General features: G+C 40.0%; 1 protein-coding gene and 1 long non-coding RNA gene across 3 annotated transcripts in view; both read left to right on the top strand.

The window, feature by feature from the left end:
• agla (amylo-alpha-1, 6-glucosidase, 4-alpha-glucanotransferase a) overlaps positions 1-15,338 on the top strand; it is a 57,327-nt gene extending 41,989 nt beyond the window's left edge. For both annotated transcript variants that reach the window (XM_030073962.1, XM_030073963.1), the window contains exons 24-35: positions 660-835; positions 1,558-1,660; positions 1,925-2,048; positions 2,785-2,886; positions 3,033-3,144; positions 3,883-4,018; positions 5,316-5,428; positions 7,724-7,935; positions 8,623-8,720; positions 10,761-10,848; positions 11,989-12,122; positions 13,872-15,338. In XM_030073962.1, the coding sequence (XP_029929822.1) occupies positions 660-835; positions 1,558-1,660; positions 1,925-2,048; positions 2,785-2,886; positions 3,033-3,144; positions 3,883-4,018; positions 5,316-5,428; positions 7,724-7,935; positions 8,623-8,720; positions 10,761-10,848; positions 11,989-12,122; positions 13,872-13,989 (1,516 nt within the window). In that variant the 3' untranslated portion in view covers positions 13,990-15,338. The remainder of the gene's footprint in view (positions 1-659; positions 836-1,557; positions 1,661-1,924; positions 2,049-2,784; positions 2,887-3,032; positions 3,145-3,882; positions 4,019-5,315; positions 5,429-7,723; positions 7,936-8,622; positions 8,721-10,760; positions 10,849-11,988; positions 12,123-13,871) is intronic.
• Positions 15,339-18,456: 3,118 nt separating this feature from the next.
• LOC115374826 (uncharacterized) lies at positions 18,457-22,766 on the top strand. Its single transcript, XR_003929666.1, has 2 exons — positions 18,457-19,587; positions 19,863-22,766. It is a non-coding gene; the product is annotated as an uncharacterized LOC115374826 (long non-coding RNA).
• Positions 22,767-24,551: the final 1,785 nt, after the last annotated feature.

The raw sequence follows: 24,551 nt of genomic DNA, 5'->3' as shown, positions 1-24,551 counted from the left end.
CATCTCCTCAATACACACCCACTCTTGTCATCACCTTTCCCACTTTAGGTCCTACTATTTTTATGCCTCTATGGATGCAGTATCTCAGGAATGCCTTGAGTGAATTTCTTCTAATTTGGCACTAATGTCCACTGGGACTCTGAACTGATTACATTTTAGAGAGCAAAGGTCAAGGTCACTGTGACCTCACATCCATCCCATTCTTGTTAACATGATATCTCAGGAAGAGATCATTTCTCCCCTGTTCCTCTGTGATACCATGTGATAAGCTCTCTATCAGTCCTCTGTGCTCCTCTGTAAAAATAATCACTAAGTGAAGACAGCATATACACACTGAAAATTACTCACTGGAATAATACATGTCAATATGGCAATAACTCCCATTTTGCCAAAAAATACACTTAGTACCTTTTATTAAATTTCTTCAAAGTCATCTATACAAATTTTATGAGCCTGGACAGACATGGATGTATTCTGCAAGTTGACTGGTTGGTGGAGGCATACAACCACAAATCAGTATTTCTATTTTGGTTTGTGCAGGGCACAAGTTTTTGGAATCCAAACCAGTGTGCAGAACATACAGACTGGAATGTTTCATTCCAGTTTTCCTTATTGATTTCCTTATTGATTACCATTGATTTGTCTTTTTCTCTGTATAGTTTCATCCAGAATGGGTCTACCTTCGTCCGCCTCTTGGCTTTGGGTTCAGTTCAGATGTGTGGTGTTGGTCGTTTCCCTGCTCTGCCTCCAGTTTCCATGAAAATTGATGATGTTCCCTATCGCCTCAGTCCAATCTCAGGCCAAAAGGAGCAATGCTGTGTCTCACTGGCTGCAGGTAATGCAGTGAATTACAAAGTTACATGCTTTACAATTTAAGAGTTTGTTTTAGCAAAAACTAACCTTGCTGACTAACTAGCATGGTGGTGACATCAAAACTTCACTTGATACATGACTGTATCCAGATTGGCTTCCCATCCCCAATCAACTTAGCCTGTGCTCACTGCAGAGTACACCTCCCTAGAGGAGTAATCGTTGGGTTAGGGTTAGGGTTGTCTTCTGCTAATTCTGCTACCATCCTGATTGATGTTTAGTGATTCATAAATGCCAAATACTTTATAGGTAGACATATTCTGGAATTTTATTTTTTGTGAGCAATAACGTAGCAATAAAATCTAGGGATGTCCTGATCAACTTTATATGTCCCTGTCCTGATCTAACTCATTCAGTATTTAATATCTGCAGATCCATCTTTATATTATACAGTTACACACTAGGAATGCACTGAAGTGAGTGAAATCAACCCATATAGGCAGAAAGTTTATTGAACAGCTGCTCTGCTCTTCAGAACAGTAGACTAAAATCATTACTCTTTCCTTTAATAAGCTTTACTTAAGTCTATTATAAACATAAATGTGTGTGTCATTTTCAAGTACAATGTGTGACACTTTCAGTTTGCAAAGTGAAAAAATTTCACACAGTGAATTACTTTGGCCTCAGTTAGGACCAGGTGTTTGTCTGTATCCATGAGACGTGATTGATCGGCTGATTTTTACCCAGGTCTTCCTCATTTCTCCTCGGGGATTTTCCGTTGTTGGGGCAGGGACACTTTCATTGCTCTGAGGGGACTGATGCTGCTCACTGGGAGACACTCAGAGGCCCGGTAGGTGTGTGTGTGTGTGTGTGTGTGTGTGTGTGTGTGTTCTAATGAGACATTTTGGTCATTGCCCACCCTAGAATCCATACAAGCGTGCAAGAATGTTTTAGCAGTAGAATTCTGCATTTCATTGGAGGGTTTTAAGGTCCTTTGATGGTCTAAATGTTTCAGAATAAAAGATGTAACTAAATGTGCTCTGTCAGTAGTTTTGGTTGGTTTATACCTTGAAATTAACCGTATCATCACATCATCTTTGATTACTTTCCATAGTAATATCATCCTGGCCTTTGCGGGGACCCTGCGCCACGGTTTGATCCCCAACCTGCTTGGTGAAGGTCGCTGTGCCAGGTACAACTGTCGCGATGCTGTCTGGTGGTGGCTGCAGTGCATCCAGGTAGGAGGGAACTGTCACTCAGAAACCTACAGTGAAGGCAAAAGTCTGATCAGTGAGGAAGAAGCAGGGAGAGCTGTAAAATAAAGGATATGTTATCAAAAACATACAAGGCCAATCATTTACTTTATTACACAAATAATTTGTTTGCAAGTTAAAAGTTTTATTTTTGAGATTACTTTTTTGCGTTAGTGTTTTTTTTTTTTTTTTCTCAAATTTGTTTTTTTGCTTGACACTGAGTTTTTTTTTTTTTTCTTTTTTTTTCTTTTTGGTACAACTCTGACTCCATAGCCGTCCAGCACCCGCGTTGTATAAATAGCCCATGCCCATGTGCATGTTGGTATTAAAATGACATGTGGTCAGACATATTGTTGGTACATTGCTATCTTGAGGCAGTTGAAAGTGATTGACCAACAAAAAGCAGGTCTGAAGTCAGTGTTGCAGTTTTCTCTGTAATCTGAAGTTCATTATCAAGATAGTAATGTGCACCTACATAGGCGGACACCAACGCACATCCACTCATGCTTCACCTCAGGGAGCTTTGATGGAATCCTGCTGTTGCCATAGATGATCTGCTTGTGCGCTTTCACCACGCTCTTCAAACTGTGCATTTAGATCATTCAAATTGAACCCTGTGTCTTTTACTTTTGCATCTAGTAATAAGAATATTGACCAGTGTAATTTTCTTGATCCAGTGTTGTGTGTCCATAAACTGGATTGTTACCTGCTTCCTTTTTAGGACTATGCTACACATGTTCCCGAGGGGCATGACATCCTGCACTGCCCTGTCACACGCATGTACCCCACCGATGACTGTGAACCCTGCAAACCTGGAGAGGTGGTACGTACTGCTCTTCACTGACACTAACGTTGACATTCAGACATATTGCGCTTCTGGCACATTCAGTCGGTGATGTAGCCACAGGTATGTGATTTAGTGTTACTCTTAAGTGTATATGTGTGTGTGTGTGTGTGACATTCCTGTAGGAGCAGCCTCTGTATGATGTGATCCAAGAGGCTCTCCAGCGCCACCTACAGGGTATCTCCTTCAGAGAGCGAAATGCTGGACCCAAGATTGACATGAACATGAGAGATGAAGGTAGGACAGGCTGTGTGTGTGTGTGTGTGTGTGTGTGTGTGTGTGTGTGTGTGTGTGTGTGTGTGTGTGTGTGTGTGTGTGTGCTATTAAACACAAGTATCGTAGTATACAAAAAACAAGAACAGCCAGGGCTGCAATGTGAGATCACTGTGGGTCTTCTTTCCAACATACAATTTACAGCCAACCTGTTGTTATGGCTTTGTTTTGGCTTTAGAAATTTCTGTATCAACCCCAAAAAGTAATTTGGTCAAAATATGCTCAAGTATTTTAAAAGTCAACCATCAAAATATAGGCAGTTTGAAGTATGATTACAAAATACAAATGCAGAAAGAAAAGAAAAGAAAAACATATCAATAACTGTGTCAATGTCTATTCTACACCAACAGGAACTCCACCGCCCACCTGTCTGTGTGACACTGTGTGTCTGTGTTTTGTGGTGTTGATAGTGCAGGGCGTTGCTGTGCATGTTGGGGTTTGTAATATCCACATTGTGGGAAATATGGAACCAGCCAGTATTAACAGAAAATCAAATGTCATCTCGCGAGTCATTTCTCTCTCAAAGTCATCTTGAGTTCGACATATGTGCTCTAGTGGTCATAAGAAAAAAACAAAAGGGTAAACTATTCCTTCTTTACATCACCTTGAAGGTGCTTTAACTACAAGCTTACAGGACCATTTAATCTAATAGCACATCTAACTGCTCTGAACGTCTGACCCTTACCTCTGACCCTCTGCAAGGGTTCAACGTGTTTGCAAAGGTGGACCCAGCAACAGGGTTTGTCTCTGGGGGCAACCGCTTCAACTGTGGGACGTGGATGGACAAGATGGGAGAGAGTGACAGAGCCAGGAACAAAGGCATGCCTGCCACTCCCAGGTAGTACACTCATATGGTATACACACACACACACATTGATCACACACACACAGTCCCTCTCATCAAAAACAGCCGTGACTTCTGCTGTAAGAGAGTTGTCCCAAATCATTAGAACACATCATACATCAGAATACATCTAAATTCAAAATAATGAAATCATACCTTATCATATTACACAGTGAAACCTGACAGTTTTGGTGACCTTCCTATGACCTTACCTCTGGTGCCCCCCTCGATAGGGTTCAAGTCAGGGCTCTGGCTGGGCCACTCTAGGACATTCACAGAGTTGTCGCTAAGCCACTCCTGTGTTGTCTTGGCTGTGTGCTTAGGGTCACTGTCATGTTGGAAGGTGAACCTTCATCCCAGTCTGAGGTCCTGAGTGCTGTGGAACAGGTTTTCATTGAGGATATCTCTGGACTTTGCTCCAATCTTGTTTCTCACAGTCTGAGAGTCAAACTCCAAGTGGGCTTTCATGTGTTTTGCACTGAGGAGAGGCTTCCGTTTAGCCACTCTGCCATAAAGCCCAGATTGGTGGAGGGCCACAGTGATGGTTGTCCTTCTGGAACTTTGTCCCATCTCCACACATGATCTCTGGAGCTCAGTCAGAGTGACCAGTGGGTTCTCAGTAACCTTTCTTACTAAGGCCCTTCTCTCACGATTGCTCAGTTTGGCCGGGTGACCAGCTCTTGGAAGAGTCCAGGTTGTGCCAAACCTCTTCCATTTGAGAATGATGGAGGTCACTGTGCTCTTGGGAACCTTCAGTGCAGCAGAAGTTTTTTTGTAGCCTTCCTCAGATCTGTGCCTTGCAACACTCCTGTCTCTGAGCTCTGCAGGCAGTTCCTCTGACCTCATGTCTTGGGTTTTGCTCTGATATGCATGTCAGCTGTGAGGCCTTCTAGAGAGAGGAGTGTGCCTTTCCAAATCATGTCCAATCAATTTAATTTACCTCAGGTGGACTCTAATCAAGATGTAGAAACATCTCAGCAATGATCAAGAGGAATTGGAGGCACCTGAGCTAAATTTCAAGTGTTGTTGCAAAGGGTCTGAATACTTTAGTCAGTGTCATATTTCCTTTTTAATAAATTTGCAAAAAATTCTAAAATTCTGTTCTGATTGTAGCAGCCTGATGTGATTGTAGCATCAGGCTGCTACACAACAAAAGAGAAAAAAGTGAAGGGGGTCTGAATACTTTGTGAATGCACTGTAAGTCTCTCTCTCTCTCTCTCTCTCTCTCTCTCTCTCTCTCTCTCTCCCTCACCTGCTTGCTCACTCTCTCTCCCTCTCACTCTCTCTACAGAGATGGAGCAGCAGTAGAAATAGTTGGTCTCAGCAAGTCAACCGTTCGCTGGGTTGTGGAGCTCCATAAGAAAGGTCTCTTCCCGTATGATGGTGCTAAAGTACACAGAGACGGTATGAGACACACACACATGCATGTAAACACGCACACACACATGCACATCCACAAACTTATGTTTGATGAAATGCCTTTGCCCTTATACAGTGCTGTGAAAAAGTATTTGCTCCCTTCCTGATTTCTTATGTTTTTGCACATTTGTCACACTTAAATGTTTCAGGTCCTCAAACAAATTTTTATATTAGACAAAGATCACCCGAGTAAATATAAAATACAGTTTTTAAATGATGATTTCATTTATTAAGGGAAAGAAGCTATCCAAACCTATCTGGCCCTATGTGAAAAAGTAATTGCCCGCCAACCCTAATAACTTGTTGTGTCTCCCTTGGGGGCAACAACTGCAATCAAGCGTTTGCGATAACTGGCAATGAGTCTTTTACATCGCTGTGGAGGAATTTAGGCCCACTCTTCTTAACAGAAATGTTTTAATTCAGCCAAATTGGAGGGTTTTCTAGCATGAAAGGCCTGTTTAAGGTCATGCCACAGTATCTCAATTGGATTTAAGTCTGGACTTTGACTAGGCCACTCCAAAACCTTCATTTTTTTTTTTAAGCCATTCAGAGGTGGACTTGCTGGTGTATTTTGGATCATTGTCCTGCTGCATAACCCAAGTGCACTTGAGTTTGAGGTCATGAACTGATGGCCGGACATTGTCCTTCAGGATTTTCTTGATTCAACAGGTCTGGCAGAAATCAGTAATCAGCTTTCCAAAAAAATGTGGTCAATCACAGTTAATTCATGATTTAATAAATGAAATCATCATTTAAAAACTGTATTTTATATTTACTCGGGTTATCTTTGTCTAATATCAAAATTTGTTTGATGATCTGAAACATTTAAGTGTGAAAAATATGCAAAAAAAAAAAAAGAAATCAGGAAGGGGGCAAATACTTTTTCACAGCACTGTAAGTTTTTGCTCTGCAATCACAGTCACTCCAGAGCAGGGAGAGGTGACCATTTGCTGTGGAGGGCTGAGTCAGTCTGCAGGTTGTTTTTTTGTTTTTTTTTTCAGCAGCTCTCTTTTTTGTTATTGTTGTTTTTTTGTAACTGCAATTAAATTTTTATTGCTTTTCCTCCATTTGAACATACATTCAACACGTAAGAGATTCAGAAAGTTAGAGTAATAAAATAAAAAGTGACTAGAGATCAGTTACAAATTAAAGAGAAAAAAAAATGCACATTCCTCTTAACATTGTGTGATACAGGCTGAAATATAACAGTATCACTATATTACATTACATATTACATCATGTTCATCCATTGAGCATAGACAGTTATATAATACATATGGAACAGGAGGGGGATACATGAATATCAGTTATCTTGGCGACCGTCACCGTCGCTACCTATTGCTCCCAGATAGGGAGCCCATATATTCCTGAATACATTTCAACTGCCTTCCAAGCAGGTCATAAAAGCTGGATGTCCCCCCTCTGTTCTGTGGATAAGCCGCTCAAAAGAAGCTATCTGTCTCCATTCTTTAAAACCGACACCTCTTTTGACCTTCATTGCCTCAACTCTGTTCTGCTTCCTGTTATCAGGCCTAGCTTCACCCAAGAGTACACTTGTGAGAACAGGTTAGCTTTCACTGGTAAAATACCCAATATGCATAATGCCGGATTCTCATTGAAATCTGTTTCCACTGTGTTATTGATACATTAAACAATATCTGACCAGAAGTCATGTACTATTTCATATGTATATAGCATGTGGGCATGATGAGTCCAATACTTTCTAATCAGTATTCTAAATGAGATTAGGCACGTCTGCATGTCTTGAGCTGTGGAGTACCATGCATTCCTCCCTGCTTCCCTGTGAATAGATATGCCAAGATCTTTTTCCCAAGTGAGCTTAATATCCTTAATATGCTTTCTAATCATGTTATAAAACCTGGATGTCCACCCTCTAAGTTTCCAACTTGATCACCATAATTCCTGATTGTGAGTAACAGGGCAACATTTTTCTTTCTATCTACTGTTGTAGCACAACTCCATATTTGAATTGACGCCCCTGCTGTGAGACAATCCCTAATGTTAACCACGGCTCTCAGGAAGCTCTAGTGGTTCGGTGTACAGAGCACATACCATGTAATACTAAGGCTAAGCTGCAGCAGCCAAAGGGTGTATGTATTGCCCTGTGACCTTCTAATAAAGCAAAAGTGTCCCAAAAAATAATCTTTAAAAAAAAAAAATAAAGAAAAAAAGAAAAGGCTTTCATTGACTCAGCTATTCAGAACTGTGGACATCAGCTATCGGTACTCTAATCTATGTCTTAAATTGTTGTTCATCCAGGTAAAGATGTGTTCATCTCCTACACCCAGTGGAATGACCAGCTGCAGCACTCTTTTGAGGCAGGTTTCTGGGTGTCCGGGGACCCAAAGGACCCCAACGAGAAGCACCCTGACCTGGTGCATAAAAAGGGCATTTATAAGGACAGCTATGGAGCCTCCAGCCCCTGGTGTGACTACCAGCTGAGGCCCAACTTCACTATTGCCATGGTGGTGGTAGGTAGACAGATTCAGTCACATACACATAAGCTTTCCTTATTGTTTTGGTGATAGAGCAGACCAGATATAATGAAATTGTAATGACCTGTTTGGTAAAATTTGATCATTGATCATTCCTGCTAATTGAAGAATTATTTCACCTCTCATGGTATTGTCTCTTCCTCAACTACATATACTGTGATGTATAATAGCTGCTTATCTTGCATTGCATTGCATATCGCAGACTCGCTTGTATTGTGATATCATCGTTATTGAGATTAAAATAATGTGATATCATATCGTTAGTTACATAGTGATTCTTACCCTCTTTGCCAAGTTAGAGCTTGAATGTTTTTTAAGCTGAATGTATCTACTTTACCATTTGCGCAAGTGTGCAAATGTGTTTATTACTTATCCAAACATTTTTTTGTATATGTCCCTGACAATCAGACAGGTGTGGCAACCCCTGGTTACTTGTGTATCTGTGTTGGAGTGACTGGTCCTCTGTGTTATGAGTGGTTGAGGCTGTATTTTTGTCCAGTGGTGGCTTAAATGATCTCTTCCATGTGAAAGTTACTGACTGACTGATCAGATCTCAGTGTCACAACCATCTAGGTGATATGTTTCTGGTAATGATGTAGAAGTATATCTATTTTATTAGGGACAAAATGGCTCCTGGCTGAGTTGTGACTGTCTGGTTTACAGGCTCCAGAGATGTTCACAGTGGAGAGAGCATGGAGGGCTCTGGAAGTTGCTGAGAAAAAACTACTGGGACCGCTGGGCATGAAGACGCTTGATCCTGAGTAATACAGCCTGTGTTAACACCCAGAATAAACACAGAAATGAGCAAGAGGGTCGATGAAATCTGCTGAATCTGGCCTTCTTTTTAAATCCCACTGTAGCAGAGGCAGCAACAATGGTATCATGGCACACTTCTTGTGCTACTAGTCAATTAACTGATTAGTCGGTCAACAGAATATTAATCAATGATGATTCTAGTAATTTATTTTTACCAACTGGTTGCTAGTTACAGCTGTCATCATGCTAATGTTAGCTTGCTAGCTAGCTTACATCCAATTCGTATCATCACTAGAACATAGACGTTTTTTTTTTTGGCTGCTGGTCAGACTAAGGAAGAAATTTTAAAACATTGGTTTTGGCAATGGTAAATTATAATGAGCATTTGTCACTATTTTTCACATTTTATAGACAAAATGATAAGTCGATTATTGGAAAAAAGATTGATCAGTTAAATTAGCTGCACTCCTGTTTCATCTGGGTTCTTCCTGTCTCAAAATGAGGTGGTGGTGGTACCTGGTCCTGGACTCACACATGCATGTATTGTGTACCATGCCATCAACTGGCTCAAGTAAACATGTTTTACAAGCAGTGGATTTTAGCAGTTCTAATTATGTGGCATTTTAAAGCATATCTAAACAAAAATGTGCCCTGTTCAACATTTTAGTACAGTTAGACTTTTCTGGGGACCCCCTGGAAAACCCTTAAGGACCCCTAAAGGTTCCCAGACCCCATGTTTAGAAGCACAGGCCAATTGAGCTGTTCCAAAGAATGGTCTGAGGCTGCAGCACAAACCTGACCTGAGGAGAAAGGGGGATCTGACAGGATGAGAGAGTCCACTTGTCCAACTCACCAGCTGTCAGACAAGATACTCAGCTCTTGTTTTGTAATATATATGGGTCATTCCATGTCATTTCACCAAATTTTCAGAACATCCCATGCACTTAGGTCTCAAAAAATTCAGAAAATTCTCCAGTTGTTCCTTATTTATCCAATAGACACACTGTGCGATTTTTTGGTGCGATTTTCGCGCATCCTTATTTTTCCTCCATTTTCAGGTGTCAGTATCTCAGGAACTACACCACATAGGAAACTGAAATTTGGTAGGATAATACACCTCCACCTACTCTCTCAGAATATACGAAAACATCTGTCATACATCATAACTGGTTGGCATGCCAGCCCCTCAAATATGGAAAAAAAAAATTACGCAGGTTTTGTGGTTGACCAGGTTTGGGCCTTCAGAAAACAACTTTGTATTTGCTCCAGCTTCTTGATTTTTTCAGAGCTTTGAGATACATACATGGACTGTTCAAAGCATTAATGGTTAGTCAGATATATGCATTGCTTTCTGGATGGCAGCTTCTCTAAATCCAAAAAAAAGTTTTCATATCACATTTTCATTGGCCCATAACTGCATGTGGGAATGTCTTAAAAAATCTGATCTCTGTTTTAATTTAAAGTTCGAAGCTGGCTCTTTCTTGGGATATAAAACATTTTTTCTTTATGCAAGTTCTTCATTTTTTTTCGGGGGGGGGGGGGGGGGGGGGGGGGGGGGGGGGGGCATGTTCAAAGAAATTGAACATGCTTACATGTAAAAGAAACAACATTCATCTATTTTAGCCCAGAAGAATTAAGTTGCCACCACCAAAGTGGAAGACTCTCTTTGTTGGCTGTTTTGGTAGTGCAGGTTCCTGTGCTGATTACGATACAGCACCACTGCCCCCACTACATAGTGGTAGTTGCATGGCGCAATTGCAGTTACAAATGACAGAAATTACAGAGATTCTGACCGTGCAACGCTTGTTAGTGTTTCCCATGAAAACATCCATCAAAATTATTCCGTGAGCTGGTGTTGGTAAAAAATTTGGCAGTGGCAGCCGCCACCAAATGCTCTATACAGGAAAAACCCTGCTCATGTCTCATAAACTCTCATATGCACTCTTCTGTTGTGCTCTTCTGTAACAAACATCTGAGAGATCACATCTCTGAACTTTTCCATTTACTTTCTGTCCTTAAGTAACATGATATTTTTGTTGCCATAGTGACATGGTGTACTGTGGTGTCTATGACAATGCACTGGACAATGACAACTACAACTTGGCAAGAGGCTTCAACTATCACCAGGGACCGGTGAGTCATAGAGTGCCTCTGCTGATGTGGAGTAGTAGTGCAGCTAAATATTAGTCCTGTCAGTAATAATGAGCAGCTTTGATGGCATATTAGGGCCATTGTAGGGAGACAAAAAAAATGTGTGGAGCCTGTGGAGGGGGAGTAATATTTCAAGAAAAAAACTCTCTAAGATTAAACAGGTAAATTTAAAAGAAAAAAAAAAAACTCATACTTTTTTAAAATACTTTTTTGGGCATTTCTGCTTTATTTGATAGTAACAGTAGAGAGAGTCAGGAAAGGCTGGGGAGAGAGGGGATGACATACAACGAAAGGCCTGGGCTCAGATTGAAACCCCGGATATGGCAATCTGGATTCAGCTTCAGCAAATAGTAGGAGTTCTACCAGGTGAGCTGCCGGGGCGCCCTGAAACTTGAACATTCTGAGATCATAAAGTTGCAAACTACTTTTCTTCTATTATGGGATTTAGTAAGAAGGTGGTGATTTTATCCCAGAATCACAATTTTCTTCAAAGACACATTGCCATGATTTGGGCTGATTCAGAAGAAAACAATATTGTGATTCTGAGCTAAAATCAGCAGAATTTCCATGTTATTTAATCACATTGCAAAGTAGAATTTGATTAGGTCATCAGCTGCAGGTGTGATACATGGAAAGTGGCATCAAAGTCAAGTCATGTGCTTGCCTGTAATTTGTGAGTGTTTCTTGTAAATTTCTGACTTTAGTCTCAGAAATTCTGAGGTTTCTTTTAAGATTATATTTTTAGCATTTCTGCTTTATATGATGGTCACAGTGGTGAGAGTCAGGAAGGGCAGGGGTCACATGCAGCAAGGGGCCTTAGGTTGGATTTGGTGCATGGTGCGTGGTCTTTCCTGGTGAGCCACTGGGGCACCCCCAGATTCTGAGGTTGTTGTTTTTTTTCTCTGAATATCACTCCTTCCCCAGCTCCGTATTTTTTCCTTACAATGGCACTATAATGCCATCATAGCTTCAGTAGACTGTAAATTATTGTAAAATTATGATGCAGCACTGTCTGCTTTTTTATGCCGTTTTAATTTTAGTGTAGGGACCACCTAAATGTTTCTCTCTCCCTCTCTCTCTCTCTGTGTATGTGTGTGTGTGTGTGTGTGTGTGCATATGTAGGAGTGGCTATGGCCAGTCGGCTACTTCCTGCGTGCTAAGCTCTACTTTGCCAGGAAGCTAGGTGTGGAAGTCTACACCAAAACAGTCACCCTGGTTAAAAATGTTCTGTCACAACATTACACCCACCTGGAGAGGTAGGAGTGCTGTCTGCTTATTGACCTCCTTCCTCCTGCTGTCTGTTATGTTGTTTGACATGATGAAATCTCAGCTGTTGTCTGGAATGGGCTTTGTGTGTTTATTTGTTAGTCCTCCACACATAATCACTGCATTTACACATACTTTGTTGCACACCACGTACAAGCAGTTATCTGTTTTCTCCAATGCTATATAAACAAGAAAGTCAGTTTCCATAATCAGGGTAAGGGATTAAAGAAAATGAATTAAAGCGATAGATTTTTTAAAAAAATCAAACATGTACATGTACAATTTTTATTCAACTTATTACAGCATAGGCTCATCATTTTAGGAACTATGCATGACTGACATTCTACAAACCAACTTTATTTATTTATTTATTTTAACTCACATGCCCGCTGCAGTACTCCAGCGCACCACCAGGGGGATATGTACCCCCATTTTTACAAATATTTATTGAGTTTTTCCTTTTATATATTTCTAACTACAATCAAAAAATAAACAAACATAGAAATAACTTTTTCATTTCATTACCCCAGAACTTCCTTACATCGTACATATCTTCTCAAGTTGTCAAAATTACCAACAATCCATCATAGTCACAATTCAGAATATCCAAAAAACAGAACTAGAACAAAACACAAAACACATACAAAGCTAAATTCATTTGTATCTGTCCCTCTATTATTTGTATGTCATTGATAAGTTTAAATTAATTTGTTAATTTGTTGGTTGCCCTTTAATGTTGTACATGATTTTTTCCGGAGTGCAGTATGAGTAATTCTCTCCACTTTTGTATAATTGGAGGTGAATGATTGGATTTCCAGTTGATTAATATACAGGCGGTAGATTTATTCTGGGGAAAAAAAAAAAAAATACTGGGCCATGTAAGCCCTTACTGGGATTTCTGAATGGCTTTTGACATGTGCACATGTGCAAAAGAGGAGAGCACATAAGGAGGAGAGCACATAAGGAAACACATTTCACAACGCTTAAGAGAGTAAAAACTTTTCAGTCTCCATGATATTTGAAGAATGCTCAATTGTATGTCATTGTCACCTCACTAGAACAGAGAGCCAAAGTTCAGAGAAATCCCTACAAGATATTACAAATTTGCCTGCAATGTCTGCTGTATTGTGTGTTCCTACACAGATCTACAGATTGAATGACCATGTTGTTTCTGCAGCATTTTCAATTGCCCCTGTGTTAGCTGATTTCTGTCAGTAGGGGAATTTGAGTCCCACTAACCAATCACTAGTGACTGATGCATCCAGCAGCTGTGATAGCCACAGCAGCTGCTTTAGCCAGTTTTCAGCGCTACTGAAAATCAGCTTATTTTAGCAAAGTTAGCCACCTATAGAAATGTCAGTCAGTGTTGACACTTTATTCCAAGTCAGTTTGTTGGTGAAAGGGCTCATAACATAGTCAAGAGCTCTACACTGCCAAAAAGCCAATGAAAGACATGTATTAGAACAATTCATGAAGTCTGGCTAATTCTGACAAACAGACTTTGGATCCTCTCCAGTGAGGCTAGTTGAGAAATTAAATTAAACTTCATTCAAATCCCATCGGCAGGACATGAAAAAACATCTTCCCCTATCAGAAGTGCCTTCAGCACACAGCTTTACTCTGCTTTGAGTGTTTTTAGTTTTAATTCATTTAAAACAATGTCAGTTGCAGCATCTACAGCTTTCTCATGCTCTTTGATGTTTTAATGAATGTCATCTTGCTTTGTGTCCTCCTCTCAGGTCTCCGTGGAAGGGTCTGCCAGAGCTGACCAATGAGAATGGCCAGCACTGCCCCTTCAGCTGTGAAACCCAGGCCTGGTCTCTTGCCACTGTGCTGGAGGTCCTCCATGACCTCTAGATGACCTTATATATAACTCCCCCAGTGTGACCCCTCAATCCTCACATTACTTCCTGTCTCACAGAGAGGTCATGTTGCTGTTTCCTGTTGTAGCTATGAAAGCAGGAGGGAGAATTCAGTAGAATGAATTTTTATGAGTTCTCCTTCACCTCATTATCAAGGTCTATAAATTACCAGGTTGAGTCCTATGAGCTCCAGTGACCTGTGACATCACTGAGCAGAACAGTTTCTATTGCTGCTTTCATGTCTTATGGGAATCATTATGGGGACAACATGACAGTTCAAAGCAACAATTTGGTCGATTGTTCTTAGTAGATTGAAGTCCGCTGTAGACTTTGACTCCTCGTGATCAGAGTTCCCATTGGGAGAGGCATTCAAGGGCACTTTTCTTTAAGGGGACCTGGGACATCCCGAATGCAGCACTATCATTCATTTGACAACAATATCACACTTGACAACAAGCATTGCCTGGTCTGTGACATTCATTACCAAACCTCAACTTCCCAAGTAGAATGTACTATCTGAAAGCTGAGATGAACAGTATTATCTAGTTATATTTGCTGTCTAGAAGCAGCGGCTATATATATTTTCAGCTAGGGAGCTTGTATGTACCATCTTTCCCATATGACATGACTGCACCACATTTCCATGATTTGAAGTTAATGAACAATCTTGGATATGGAACCAGCATTCTTCATGAGGGCAATGAGACTTGATAGTTTTGTTGTTTTCATAGTCTTGACCTGAATAATCTATAAACCTAACCGAGAGAGAGGTCTTCCTGTAGGGGTGGAACAGTACATTTTAAAACCAACACAAACCAACACAACTCTGGAACATGTTACATTCAAGTTTAACCATGGCCCTCTGTTGTTGGTACTAGAAGCCTAGCTAAACCAGCTTTTACATTGCTAAAACTCATTCTGCAGTTATGTGTCTCAAATATTAATTAAGACCATACCAGTGATTCTGCTGGTTTATTGTAATACCTAATAATGTATATACTTCATGTTTCTGCTAATCTATTGCCAAAGCAAGCATTTGTGTTTTAGAACTGCCATATAATTTTTCCTCCCTTTTATCCAGCAGTTGGTTTCCATTCATTCCACTATGATATGAAAATGAACTTTAAGAGACTTCAAACTTTCTTAACGCCAGTTTTCCATCACTGTAATAAAGATGTCCAAATTAGTTTTCCTAAAAGCAGCAACACTGTTTTGTTTGGATGTCTAGAAATTAGGTAGAGTAATGAAATGATCTCCCCTCCAGAAAAAAAAAAAACACAGGAAAATGTGTTTTACACATCCAGTTATCAGTTCTGTGGTTTGTAGCAATGTAAAATGTGGGGAAACTAGTAAATGGGCCGAAGCAAACTCTTTTTGTACTTTTCCACCCCTATCATCTAATAGTATTTCTCGCTGTAGCTTGTTCTGTCATATTGTGAATTATTTTCTTCACATTGAGATCGTTGTGCTGGTGTGTATTAGATGTTATCACCCTGTACATTAATGCTGTTTTCCAATCAAGGTTGGAAGTAGGCAGTAGGGAATTCCCAGCTGTAATTACAACCTTCAGCCTTTATCAAATCAAACTTAAGTTTCTTTTTAGGTTTGTAAACCTCTGATGTGTGTAGCGTTTACAGTGTATACTGCCATGCTGACATGATGTCAGATAACTGCATGTCAGAATCCTGTCTGAGACGTTCCCTACTTGAACGTCTACTTCTAACATGAGAAAATTCTGACCCTCCAACATGTCAGGAATGCAGCATTATGTCCTAGCCACGGCTTGATTCAGTTCGCTTTTATTTCAGGCAGTCCAGGAATTGTATTCTTGTATTGTTCAGAAATTTAAAACAAGTTTTGTCATGGTGCAATTGTCATACTCCGCCTGTAAGGTCCGAGTAAATGCTCTGTCGTCACTTCCTGAATGAACTAAAACTGAAAGTGAGCTGACTGCAGGCCTGTGGTGTTGGTGTTTACTAAATGTTAGATCATCCTGCGTTGTTCCATCCTAAACCTTACTGGCGAAGCACTTTGACCCTTCACCTTGTGCTCTGACAACAAGATTGTCAACATTGTATTTTTTGTGACTAGGGGAGGCACATGTTGTAGCTTTGTATCCGAGAATGTGTCTTTATGCCTTTAACACTTCATAATGATATCGCTGGTGTCCCGTCTCAAATAACCCATCACACTGTGCACTTGCACCTTAAATCCTACCTCCTAACCGTCGCAGCCTAATGTCTAACTTGTACCCTCCTGTCACTTTTATCTAAACATAAGGTCACCTTAAGATAACTAATTGCTATTAGAATATAAATTGTTGGTGCTACACCAGTGATGTGCATACATAGTCTGATTTGTTCAAATCTATACCTGAAGCACTTACACCCATGGCCCTATTCCCAACATCCTACAGTGTCCTGACACCCTGCTCCCAATGCCTTTGAACACTTATTTATAGTTTTAACACTTGAAATATGGAATCAGATTTCTGACAAAAACTCTTAAGTATCTAGCAAAAACACAAATTTGACAGAGAAAAAAAAACACTGAAGCAAGGGTATTTTTATTTGGTTTTCACGTTTAAACAGCAAACGACACAGAACAGGGCTGCTCAGACAAAAAGCACCTACACGTAACAATAATTTGTACAGATGGACTAGTCATGCAACAAATAACACATAATACAAGTACAGGTACCTATTACAAGTTGGCATATAATAAATATGAAATTGAACATCCCCACATTCACATTAATGCTTAAATCATTGTCATAAAAACTATGACAAGATTGTTTAGAAGAAAAATAAAAATAAAAAGTGAAATAAATAAAAATAAAAGATGCAAGTAACAAGCAGTGGATTTATGGATCAAGACCAGCAGCAGGGTACACACATGTAAGGAACCTCAAAGGCATGCAGTGCATAATTATTTTATGCTAGTTTTTCTTTGGTGGCAGCTTTTCATTAATCCAAGATAGCAGAGTGTTTTTCCTTGCAGTATATGTTAGTAGACACAGTTGTCTGTGAAACTTATTGAGAAGATGTTTATGAGGAAGACCCAAAATAAAGCACAAAGGATCCAGATCTAACTCTACATCAAAAATCGTCCTTAACTGTTGCACTATATCCAACCAGTACTGTTCTACTTCCTGTTTATCGTTCTATATCTACAGCGAATATAATCACCCACAACAATTTTACATTTAAGGCATAGAGGAAACAAACCAGCATTCATTTTAAGGTGAAGGTTAGATTTGTAAACGATGGATAATTCTTAACTGAGTAGACCAAGCTTTGTTGCATATAGAGATTCTTTTAACATTCTCAGATATTTTGCTCCAGTCTGTATCTGCAATTTCAATCCTTAGGTCTCTTTCCCATGTATGTTTTGTGGCCAGAGTACTACCAGATGCAGCAGATCAAAATTAAAATTTATAACTTGCAAACAAATTATTTGTGTAATTGAGCAAATTATTGGCCACTTAATTTTTTTCATAATATATCCTTTATTTAACAGCTCCCCCTGCTTCTTTTTCACTGATCAGACTTTTGCCTTCCCTTTAGGCTTTGCAGTTACGCAGCAGTTCTCTCCTTTGTGCTGCCTGAATTTTGGTTTGCAATTTTTTTTTTTGAGTGACAGTTAATGCAAGCACATACATTGCCATGTCACCACAAAGTAACCTATGAATGTCTATAAAACAGAGCACATTTCATTTGATTATCCTAAAGAGCTAATTCTCTCACAGATGGCAGTTGGATCAAAATGAGCTATGACCCAGCAGCTTGTGTAATTAAAAAATATAATCAGAATCAGAATAGCCTTTATTGTCATTGTATATAAATACAACAAAAGTAGTAGTGGCACTCAAGTGATGCATTTCCAAAGAAACATTAAAAAGACATAAAAACACAAGACACAGAGCATTTGCAAAAAATCACTAAAATGAAGGGCAAATAAAGAAGTAGTGCAAAAATGGAAATGTAGAAGCTCAAATCCGTCAATGTCTTTAAGGTGCAGCAGTAACCACTGGATGAGTTTTTGTTTATTTGGTATGCTGATGGCTGTGGGAAAGAAACTGTCTGGAGGTTGGTGTTTCTGCAGCCCTGTAGCATCTGCCAGATGGCAACAGATCAAAGAGATGATGGCCAGGGTGAGAGGGATGTTTAATTATGATTTTTGCTCTGCTGATGTAGCATGAAGTGCCGAGTTCTTCCAGGAAGTGCAGGGGCAGCCAGGGATCTTTTCTGCAGACTTAATGACTCTTTGCACAGCCTTTTTATCTGCAGCAGTGAAGCCCACATACCACACCAATATGCAGTATGTGAGTGAAGCCTCTGTTGTGCTCTTTTAACAGAATCCATGGTGTTAGGCAACCACGAGAGGTTTTCAGAAACGTGGACTCCCAGGAATTTCAACGTTTGCACTCTTTCCATCCTTGCTCCATTTATGAAGAGAGAGTTGGAAGTGAATTTGAACTTTTATATGTGGAACACTATTAATCTCTTAGGAATCCAGTGAGGATCAGCAGTGAAGGCCCAGTGCCACTGTTTAGGTTGTGCAGTCCACCAAACGAGAAACTCGCGCTTGCTGCATTGAGCAACGTCTGAGGCACTGAGCTGTCACTCGCAAAGTCAGTAGCCAATGGGAATGCACCCCTGGAAAAACCCACCCACGCCAGACGTTTGTGCCAGAATTGCAAACAAAAATTCAGGCAGCACAAAGGAGAGAGCTGCAGCGTAACAAAGCCTGATCCACAAGTCTGATCAGTGAGAAAGAAGCAGGGGGAGCTGTAAAATAAAGGATATGTTATCAAAAACATAAAAGGCCAATCATTTACTTGAATACACAAATGATTTGTTTGCAAGTTATAAGTTTTACCTTTGAGATGACTTTTTTTGCTTCAGTGTGTTTTTCTCTGTCTTAAATTCATGTCTTTGCTTGATACTGAGGAAGTTTTGTTTGAGCTTTTTGGCACAATATGGAAATATTGAAAAGGATGTCTCATTTTTGAAAACAGCTGTCCGTCTCACAAAGCGTCTTTATCAGATCTTGTCGTGAAAAGTAACAGGCACCGCCAAACCAAACCCTTGGTCCCTTAACATTCGATCAAGTTGCTTGAGCATTTCAAAGATGTTACATGCCACTTTTGGCTCAGCGGAGACTCAAGACAGTTTATGCTCAAATTTCCAACAAGACTAAAGTTAAAGAGATAATTCACCCATAATGATTTTTTTTCTTTTTCTTTTCTATTTCTTTCTTTTTTTTTTTTTTTTTTGTTAAGATTTGTATGTTTTTTGCATAATTGTTGTACCAAGTACTCACCATGTGCTGCCCTCAGTCCATGTTGAGGGTAGTTTTACAAGCCTTCATGGTAAAAACCCTAGCCATCTTTGATCCAATTGGAACTCTCAAGAGTTCCATTAAAAAAGCTCACACTCATCTCCACGTCTCCAGTGTCCGGTCATATGCTTAGTACATAAATATTGCTAGATGCGTGTTTTAAACAGAATTTTTGATAACATTTTGCTTGAAGTTATAGACCTCATTTTACCCATTGGCTCAAACATGGCTAGCAATTTTGAAATATGAGGTGATGATGACGGCTTGCAAGAAAATCTCTTTGTCAGGGGCTGATGGAAACAAAAATGATGCATCATGGGTGAAGTATCCCTTTAAACAACATTTTTTCCAGTGGACCACTCAGGCACACAGCAACTAGCTGCTGAGAAGTCATATTTTTGAGGTCAACATACAGCAACAAGCACATGCTGGTGATCATCAAGTGGTTAAATAAGAAGCGTTGGGTTTGAGATTGGACCTTATACATCTTAATGTGTTGAAAATGAAATGATACAACATTTTGAGGATGGACCATCTTAAGCATTTAACCCCAGCATCCTTACATCTTATGCATGACATCCAAAACCCTGAATCCTGACAGTTTCAAGGCATATCTGCATCAGCCACAACCCATATCAGACACATCCACACTGCAGCAGTTCAGATCAGAACCATCAGTGAGTCAGGTGTATGCTTGGAGATTGGAGGCACTGGAAGAGAAGTTCAGCACTAGATGCATCATTATGCAAGATTTATAATAAATATGTTAGATTCAGAAATCAGAAATGTTGTGGTACAATAATGGAAAATAGCCTGTATCAGGATACAGTCACTCATAATCTGTTGTGTTATAGATTAATGGTGTGATGGCTAATATGGACTGTATCATGTCAGTACTGTCATGGTATTCTTTGTAGTTGCATACTGTTAGACAAACACCAGCTAATTTGGTTTGTAGAAGTTAAAGGTGCCAGGCAATTTTGTATGTTGGCAGCCCCAGACGGTAGCATGTTCACTGTTGAATTTTGAGGACTTCATTACCCAGAAGTCCCACAATGTGGAAGTGGTGACAAAGTTCAGCTGTCAGTATTGCACACTGATGTCAAAGGTCTCACGCTCAGTTCCACTGTACCTTCAGATGCTCTAATGACCAGAAGTTTAAGAGTCCAGCTGGAAACAAGTAAGACGAATAGAAAATGAGATCTTTTTTTTTTTTTTTTTTTTTTATGGAGAACTAAAAGTGTGCTAAAACTGAAGGTCCGCTTACCATCCTTGTGTCCCAGTTAGCCTTATTGCCGGAGAAAACATTTTCCTGTCTTTGAGATTTAAACATGCAACTCAAACATCCATCCATTTCCTTGTGATATTTTGAATTAAGCTTTTGATTAAAGCCAAGCTCACGGAGTTTAAAAAAAAAAAAAAAAAAAATCACATTTTGGACCCCACAAATTTCTGTTTGGTGCTATATTCAAGTAAATACCTTGCCTGGTGCAGATTTAACAGAAGAAAGATGTCGAGCTGATGTCAGCTGTCCTGTTGCCATAGTTCACTTGTCATGTCCAAGAATTTTTTTGTCTAGTTTTGAGCCGCCAGTTACGTGATATCTACAGTATATGGCAATTATGTAATGATATGCATGCAGAACATAAATAGCCTAAAAAAGTCTTCCAACTTGATTTTCCTCAGAGACTTTTAACGTCAGTTTGAAGTGTTTATGGTGTGCTCTGTCTTTATCATTCACAAGCTCTGTCCCAAGAACCTCAGTTTTGTGTAAAATGTTACATCACCACATACAGTGTAACCACAGCCACACTGTTGTGTAGTGCTAATGGCTTCCAGAAGAGACCCTGTGCAGGTTGGCAAATTAGCATTTGCCAAATGACACTAAATATTTGGTGGGTGGATTTTTGTTGGTGGAGGGTGAAATAAAATAGCCTGCAATTCTGTGGAAACAGAGCTGGCGTGAAAAGGCCCACTGAAGCTACAAAAACAGCAAACAATTTAAAGTAGAAACAGCTAAGAAAAGAAGATTATTTAATAAAATGTGGTGACAGGATGAGAGGGAAAAAGGAAGAAAAAAAAAACATGACTGCTGAATTTATGTCTAAAGCAAGTGGCACTTAAATTCATTTGTCATGGGGACAAAAAAAACTGAAAGCAATTAACTCTTTGATTTCTTTCAAAGGTGTGGCAAAAAAGGTAATTAACCAATCAGGAAAAAAATGTTGAAACATCAGTAAACAATTAGCAAAAAAAGAGAAAATTACCAGAAAATTACCAGAAAATTTGCAAAAAACAATTTTTAAAAATTGCAAAAAAAGTGTATTTGTAATTGTTGAAATTACTGCACATATTCAAACGTCAGATGAGTGATGTTGAATTGACGTCAGATTCCTTTAGCTTAAATGCTTCTATAAGGCCGTTCTTAAGCATTTAAGAAGCAGGAGTCAGCCAACAGGCACTAAGAATTTGTGGTAATTGTAATTAGCAAAAAAAAAAAAAAGTGTGGTAAGAATCTGAGTGGTCTTTAAAATGTGGGCATCCATTTGCCCCCCTGGCCCTGTGCACTTATGGCTTGTAGCTGATGACCATTCGTTGTGTCTTAGCTGGTGGACCTTGATGCTGGAAAAAGTTTGACACTTCCCATTAAAGCTGCTTTGTATCTCACAGCTCTTGGACGTGAGCTTATATTTGGTGTACACCAACTGTCTCTGTTTTGTGTCTTCAGACGGTCTGCTGGGACTGTCTCTGTCCCAGACTACGCTGCAGCGTCAGAGCAGAACAGCAGCTGACTCAACCCCAGCAAGCACCCTGCCTGCTGCCTGCTCAATCTGAACTTAAGGAACACATGTGAGGGTGAGGGTGGAAAGCCTTGAAAAAATATCCTACAAACACAGAAATACTGATTGTAAATGTTATACCCAAATAGAAATAAAATAACTGATGTAAACTCTCTCACCCTTAGAAATCTGAACAAATTCACCGGATTTCTCTCAGAAACGTGGTGGTGGTGTTGGAGGGGAGTGCAATTTAGTAAGAAATGAATCAAAAATTAGCAAGAAACTACTTAGAAGTTAAATTCTTTTTTTTTTTTTTTTTTAATACAAAAATATCACAAGATTAGCAAAAAGGTCATTGCAAAATTAGTAAAACATTACCAGAGATTTGGTGGTGTTGATCCTCCGGTGTTACCAGACAGGACTTTTCATTCAGATGGAACTAAGATCTCTGTAGGACTATTTCTTCAGGGCTTCAAACACCAAACCACCCCCCCCCACCCCCCAGCTCTGTCACATGCAGGTGCTTTGGTCTGTGGGCTTGTCCTTTGGTTGGTCAGTGTGTGGTTCTTGATGATGTTGTTTACGATGTTTGCTTACAGGTACTGTTGCCATACACTGCTGAATAAACTGTGACCCGCACACGACTTCACCGACACCTCCTTTGTTCTGCGTGAACGTTTAGAGCACATGTGCAAGTTCAAGTTCCAGTTTATTTTCAAGCCCTTAATCACAGTTACAGTCTCAGTTACATTTTATAGAAACAAAATAATAACCTCTGACCTAAATGGTCGTACTAGGCAAGGAAAAAACCCCACAAATACTTAAAAGCCAGTAAGAGAAAAAAAAAAAAAGGAAAAAGTCTTAGGATGAACAGCAGAGAAAGAGAAGCCCCTTCCAGGCCGGCCAGCAGTGCCATGGCTGCAAGTTATTAACTCTAAGCAACTAGGAAGATGGCACTCAGCAGGATTTACCATTTCCACATAACAGAGTTGACCAAATTAAACTTTTTTTGTTTTTTTTGTTTAATAATTTCAAACATTAAACCGTTGTGTGTGTGTATGTGTGTGCGTGCGTGCGTGTGTGTGGTTGATTTAGGGAGTATCTCTGTTGCTGGAGCTCTGCTCCTTTTGTGATAGGCCACACCCACCACCAATCAGCATGAAAGGTTAATAAGCTCTAGCTGCATGACCAGGCTTTCCATGGAGTTTTGTGCAAATCCATTCCTAACATTTTGAGCTATCCTGCTAATAAACAGACAGACAGAATGGGGTGAAAACATAACTGCCGTCCAACAGAATTCACTGAGGTAACCATGTCAAAGAGTCAAACAAAGCCCGTGTTTCAAATCAAAACATGATAAATATACAGAATTAAAGGAATAATTCAAAATGTAAGAACTGTTGTTTGGTATTTATGGAGTGTGTGTGTGTGTGTGTCAGAAGCAGGCAGCCAGACACAGCAGAGTGGTGAGCAGTCCAGTCAGGGAGGAGGAGACCTAAGTGGAGAAAAATGGCGTGTGAGACATGAGCATGGCAGCAGCAGACAGGGCTGTGTCAACTACAGAAGCCAAGAGCAGCGAGGGTCTCAGAGATCACTAAGAAATCAGACTATATCCTTACCCTATCTCAAGATAAGAAACTTTGTTTGCTCATGCTAACAGGATCATTTTCTCATTATACATATGATTTTTCATTTTCTTGGCTGACCCTGGATGCTATTTTTTGTCAGGCTGACATTAGATCAGCTATTCAGGGGGGCTACTCCTGTGTGATTTGTAGATTACAGTTTGAGAAACAGACCTCTGGACACAACAGGAATCAGGAGCAATACACTCCTGATCAAAATGGTAGTGAGAAAAAATTTTTTTTGAGTAAGCAATTTATTGCAAACAACCATTAAACTGAAATAGGCTGTTCATCAGCTGTTCATCAGCTGATCAAAAGTTCTCTGTCAGGTATCCACACTGTCATGACCTCCTGATGGCAAAGGCAAAAAAGCTTTCTTGTTAATCGCCTCAAAAATTCGTTTCGGCATGCTTGATGCTAGTGTTTCCAGGAGGCTGGTGGGAATGTTGCTCCAAGTGGTGAAGATGGCTTCACGGAGGGCATCCACTGTCTGGAACTGGTGTCCATTTCTGTAAACTTCTCTTGCCATCCAACCCCAAATGTTCTCAACTGGATTTAGATCAGGGGAACACGCAGGATGGTTCAAAAGAGTGATGTTCTTTCTCTGGAAGAAGTCCTTTGTCAGGCGGGCATTGTGAACTGTAGCGTTGTCCTGTTGAAAAACCCAGTCATGACCACACAGACGATGGCCTTCAGTCATGAGGGATGCCCCCTGCAACATCTCCACATAGCCAGCTGCCGTTTGACGCCTCTGCACAACCTGAAGCTCCATTGTTCCATTGAAGGAAAAAGCCCCCCAGACCATGATG

Source organism: Myripristis murdjan, chromosome 17 (genome assembly GCF_902150065.1).
Source record: "Myripristis murdjan chromosome 17, fMyrMur1.1, whole genome shotgun sequence".
NCBI lineage: Eukaryota > Metazoa > Chordata > Actinopteri > Holocentriformes > Holocentridae > Myripristis > Myripristis murdjan.
This window is presented reverse-complemented; position numbering and strand designations above follow the sequence as displayed.